Source organism: Camellia sinensis, chromosome 2 (genome assembly GCF_055761805.1).
Source record: "Camellia sinensis isolate YWXY chromosome 2, ASM5576180v1, whole genome shotgun sequence".
In the NCBI taxonomy this organism is placed as follows: domain Eukaryota; kingdom Viridiplantae; phylum Streptophyta; class Magnoliopsida; order Ericales; family Theaceae; genus Camellia; species Camellia sinensis.
In genome coordinates, this window is record NC_138962.1 from 78,952,647 (window position 1) to 78,957,656 (window position 5,010).

The window sequence follows — 5,010 nt, forward strand, 5'->3', positions numbered from 1 at the left end:
CATTTGTGTCTTTTCGCGACCAAAACTTTTGGTCGGCAAAAGTGAGATTCCACGACCAAGAGTTATTTGGTCGGCAATACATATATTTTTTGCGACCAAAACTCTTGGTCGGCAATTGTCATTTTTTGCAAAAAAAAATTATTTTGGATGTCGCAACTAATAAATTGGTCGCCAAAGCAATAAAACAATACACTTGTAATTCCTAATAATTCATTCAATCCATAATAAACCTATAATTTTAAAGCATCATTCAAATTAACTGAATCATTAACATTCGACACAATACATAATTCATTAACATTCGACACAATACAACTATTCTAAGTTTTCATTCACAAGTCACATCCATCTAGCATAACAATTTGAAACATAACTATTTGTTATCCATGCGCAGCTATCAACAAATAAAACTAATAATATTTGTTATCCATACACATCCATCCAAAAATATTTAATCCTCCCAAAAATGCTTATACTGCCAAGTAGTCTTGTACAATTTAGCTTCGTGAACTTGTTAAGAAATATGTTGGGGAGGGTGCTCGTCTGGTTCGTGAACAGACATGATTGATTCTGGCCTTGAACCCACAGATTTGATTGATTCTGGCCTTGAACAGACATGATTGATTTTGGCCTTATATCACATTTCGGTTATGTTCTGCCCACAGATTTGCTTTGTTCTGTTATGTTCTGCTGTCAATTTGCTGGGCCATTCTTCCTTGCTTCAATTTTCTTCTTACTGAAGGCAAGCTCAATTGCTTCCCCATCTTGCTCATCTACCCACATGACTGCTGCTCTGCTCATCAATTTTCAACCCTCTCTTGGATGCCTTTATCAAGCAGTGGAAGGCCATGCACCAAAAAATCTTCAACATGCATTATATTTGGTCCCATTTCTTCAGGATACAAGCTTTCAACCTACAAGATTAAAGTAGAAACTACATATAAATCTGGTCATACTTGATTTGAAAGTGGAGATATACAAGTATATCATCTCAATGTCCAAACCTTTATGTTGTCCAAGTCAATCCGCTGACCAAGAAGTCGAGCAAGGATCAAAGCCTGTCTTCAAATAGAAAAACTAGTGATCAATACATGACATATTGCAACATATCTTAAAACTATCTCAAATAAAACTACGTAGTGTTTTGTATTATCTACTTCATCAGTAACAAGGTTTCATCAGAAGAGGATAAAAATAATAATTTGAATTAGTTTTGAAGTTAGAGGATTGCCCATTAAACAAGAACTATTAGATTTTTTAAACTTGCAAATCAACTACTTCAAGGATATCATCACTCTGAACAATATTGAGATTGCTTCATATTTTGCACAAGTCGAACAGGAAACAAGTAGGAGATCTCAGTTGCTAGAATGCCAGTCAAACCATATTTTTTGTTTATAAGCCAGAATTACTCCAAATTGAGTAGTATAACAGTTGCTGCACACTTGTCACTAATCAAATTCTTCCAATCTGTAAAACACACTAGGTGTCACATTACACAAGTAAAACATTAAAGTTAATAATAGAACTAAGCCTTCCGTAAATGTGTACCATTTAGTAACAATATGTTTATGGTGTATCCTCAAACAGAATACTTTCTTGAAATTAGTTTCACCTCAGCTATAAATGCAAGTGATTTTATGGAAGGAGGGCAGGGGTCAACAAATCAAACTGTTGTTCCTAATAGTTGACATAACTATATAAATGAATTTTTTAAGCATTGTTTTTACTACTTAAGGAAAGAATGCAGCATATTGTAATTAATATTGTTAAACTATGTTATATGAATGTGATGTATTGCAACTTCTTTTTCTTAAGCCAAGCAGGAAACAAACCATCACCTTTGTTGTTGGAGCTTCTGTGCCAGAGGATCTAGAGAAGTTTCCCTTGCTACTTCAGAAGTCTTTGCTTTCTTGTCCCTAGCTTTCGACATATTTTTTGTTCCATTTTTTGTGCAAAGTTAAATGCATCATCACACACCACACAAGGACGTGTGGTTCTGACTTCTGAAAACTTCTTGGGCTATATAAACGAGTTCACATCTCTTCCTAATAACAGCGTGTTTTAAAGTCACAAGGGTAGCCCAAATCAAACAATATCGTTTCAATTCAGGATGGGAGACATTACACCATCTGTTTTAAAAAAGAAGCTCAATTGGTTTAGAGATTGGTGATTTACATCTCCGAGTCAAAGTTGGGTTGGAGGTGGCAAATTTACAAAAGTACAGAAAGACCAATGCAGATACCAAAAAATACAAGAAAAATGAGAGAGAGAGAGAAAGAGAGAGAGAGAGAGAAGAAGAAGAAGAAGAAGAAGAAGAAGAAGAAGAAGAAGAAGAAGAAGAAGAAGAAGAAGAAGGCGATTTTCGACATCACACCTGAAAACCTGCAGCCTTCTCAAAAGTTGCAATCTTGTGGACAAAGCCAAAAGCTGAGAACACCTGAGGTAAGTTTCAATAAGATTTAAGCATGCCACTAAAAAGAGAAGGGTAGGAAGAACAAAATGGATCACCATCAAAAAACCATCCTACTATCAATACAATTGGAGGAGAAAATATCAACACATTAGATAAGTGCAGAATGACACCTGTATATGAAAGCATGAAGATAGATCTTAGAAGGGAGTATGACGCACATGATAATATATTCCACAGTGTCTCCAACAAAGGATCTAAATAAGAACCATCATCATCTGTGATTCAACTGATTTCAATCACAATTGTGTTGGAAATGAACCAAAAAACAAAACAAAACAAAACGAACAAAGAAGACAGTGTGAAAGTGATCAATGAACAGTGCAACCGAGTTAGATTGACATTACAACTTATTTAAGCATGGCATCAACAATTTTTTAGAAAAATATAAAATACCACACTATGATAATTGTCCCCACAAATGTTATGGAAATTAGAGAAAAAGAAGATCATCAAAACAAACAAGATAAGTTTCCAATGCAGTAGAGAAAAGTGGATTTTCAGGTGAGATGGCACTGGATTATGAATATCCATGTTTTAAACCTGATCAGTCATGATCATCAAATGACCATATCTCAAAGTCTTCACACTGTCATATTGTTTTCCATGCTGAAGTCCAAGAATCTGCTTGATGCTCTGAATTTCAACCCATCAAAATTAAACATTAAGTTTTATCAATACAGTGTACATTATATACATCCTATTTATAGAACTACATTCCAATTCGAACACCATCTGTACCTGCTGGAACTGCCCTTCGGTAAGACTGACACATATCTCCCCTGGTGCAAACTCTTATAGAACTACAATGTTGTAGTTGTTCCCCTGGTGCAAATTCTTACACTAATTTATACCAGAATTTCTGGTTCAAATATCAGGAGAGGTAAGAAAAAGGGTCTCCATAAGTTAATTTCTGAGTAATAAAAACTCCATCAATCCTCCTAAATGCCCTAATTGTTTATTGATTGCTCAACATTGTAAAACAAAAAACATCCCAATCCAAGTATGATGCATACTGCATATTAACAGAATAAAACCATACCAGCTGACTACTTGTAAAAAATGAGCATTATCAAATAAACCACCATACCAGCTGCAGAACCAACTCTCTGTAAAACACCGGACTGATTTCCTTCAGAAAACATGTCATAAGATGCAGTATTTAAGGCGAAGTGAGGTCGCATGATGTAATTAAGTAGCAGTTTGCGAACAACCAAACCAACAAAAGAGCTTTCCTGAAAATGTAATAGCAAATTGACAGAACAGCAATACCTGTTAAAAGAACTGCAGATTTTGGACGAGCTAAAAAAAATAAGATGTTCTTGTCACCTGGACCATTGCCATATCAATGAATGGGTGAATATCCTTGGGTCCTGGTGATGGCCCAGAAAGAAGCTGAGTTGACATGGCTACGAGCATGAAGTTAAGCAGCTCTTGGTGTAGGAGATATGTATTGGGACTTGCCAAAAATTTATAAGAAAATTAAATAAAATCAGGAAGATGATAAATACAAAACACAGCACTAATAAACATAGAGGATAATCTATCACATACCATACATCTACTTTGCCAATAAAGCTAAGCACACTATGCATAACAAGATTTTCAATATTTCGACCTGCAGTGCAAAACCCAAGGTCTCTTAAAGCGATGGAAATGAAAATCATAAAAAACATTTACAACACACTGGTAAACTGAAAGTAATCGTAATACAGATACCCACGTAGATAGAAATCAGAATCGCACGAAAAAACAAAAACTGAAAAATCAAAACCATTTTTTAACAAAGAAAAACAGAGATTGAGCTGATTGGAACCTCGTTGAACGATGAAATCGTTGGTAAAGTAACAGAGGACAACCCTGACACCAACGCTGCACATTTTCTGGTCCCAGCAATTGGTGAAGAAGCTTTGAAGAAGCAGCTTTGGAGCTCATAACTCGAACCAAAATTCGCCGCTCGTCGCTCGCCTCCGTGAGAGAGAGAGAGTTCGAAACAGGGCTCTGCAAACCTGAAAGGAAATGAAAAAGGGGGGGAAAGACGGAAAAAAGGGGGGAAATAAGTTTGGCCGGGCGGGTCAGTGAAAAAAAGGGGAAATTTTTTTTTCATTTTTTTTAATGAATTTTTTTTTATTTGGTAGAAGTAGGGGTAATATTTCAATGAAAAATATTTTTTGTTAAAATAAAATTAATTTTTTATGGTCAATTAAAAATATTTTTTTGTGGCCGATTTTTTTTTTATACTAAAAATCAATAACTAATTTTTTGTAGTAGAAGAGAGGAAGCGACAGTAGTGGTGAAGGTGGTGGATATGAGATGCTGCTGGTGGTGGTGGTGGTGGTAAAATATTTTTTATTTTTCTTTCAGCGACTAAAATATTTTAGTTGCCAAAACTATATATACTGCGGCCAAAATAATTTTTAGTCGCTGAAATTAAAGTTTTGCCGACCAAACTTTTGGTCGCGAAAGATAAAAAATAATTTTTTATTTTTCTTTCAGCGACTAAAATATTTTAGTTGCCAAAACTATATATACCGCGA

At 35.1% G+C, this 5,010-nt stretch overlaps 1 protein-coding gene and 1 long non-coding RNA gene across 9 annotated transcripts; both read right to left on the reverse strand.

Moving 5' to 3' along the window:
- Window positions 1-209: 209 nt before the first annotated feature.
- Window positions 210-2,202, reverse strand: LOC145820136 (uncharacterized). Of its 3 annotated transcripts, none has more exons than XR_014361166.1 (3): window positions 1,842-2,202; window positions 1,005-1,058; window positions 210-914 (listed from the first exon to the last, which is right to left on the reverse strand). It is a non-coding gene; the product is annotated as an uncharacterized LOC145820136 (long non-coding RNA). The 3 variants fall into 3 exon arrangements; XR_014361164.1 differs by having other exon boundaries at window positions 1,005-1,062; XR_014361165.1 differs by having other exon boundaries at window positions 1,005-1,470.
- Window positions 2,203-2,341: 139 nt separating this feature from the next.
- On the reverse strand, window positions 2,342-4,585 carry LOC114303635 (uncharacterized). 6 transcript variants are annotated; one of them, XM_082914884.1, is made up of 7 exons: window positions 4,290-4,479; window positions 4,028-4,091; window positions 3,803-3,932; window positions 3,564-3,708; window positions 3,215-3,298; window positions 2,587-3,109; window positions 2,342-2,440 (listed from the first exon to the last, which is right to left on the reverse strand). In XM_082914884.1, the coding sequence occupies exons 1-6, from the start codon at window positions 4,351-4,353 to the stop codon at window positions 3,066-3,068; spliced, it is 531 nt and encodes a 176-aa protein (XP_082771010.1). In that variant the 5' UTR covers window positions 4,354-4,479; the 3' UTR covers window positions 2,342-2,440; window positions 2,587-3,065. The 6 variants fall into 6 exon arrangements, 5 of the variants coding, with proteins under 5 accessions (XP_082771010.1, XP_028104568.2, XP_082771011.1 ...); XM_028248767.2 differs by lacking the exon at window positions 3,215-3,298 and having other exon boundaries at window positions 2,587-2,691; XM_082914885.1 differs by lacking the exon at window positions 3,215-3,298 and having other exon boundaries at window positions 2,587-2,702; window positions 4,290-4,478.
- Window positions 4,586-5,010: the final 425 nt, after the last annotated feature.

What these genes read in the sequence shown, in the direction of transcription:
- LOC114303635 (XM_028248767.2), bottom strand. Translation starts at nt 4,353, where the DNA reads ATGTGCAGCGTTGGTGTCAGGGTTGTCCTCTGTTACTTTACCAACGAT. An exon ending in ATTGGCAAAGTAGATGTATG is followed by an intron (nt 3,933 to 4,027) that starts GTATGTGATAGA and finishes ATTTTTGGCAAG; the next exon opens with TCCCAATACATATCTCCTAC. An exon ending in GAGAGTTGGTTCTGCAGCTG is followed by an intron (nt 2,692 to 3,563) that starts GTATGGTGGTTT and finishes GTTGAATCACAG; the next exon opens with ATGATGATGGTTCTTATTTA.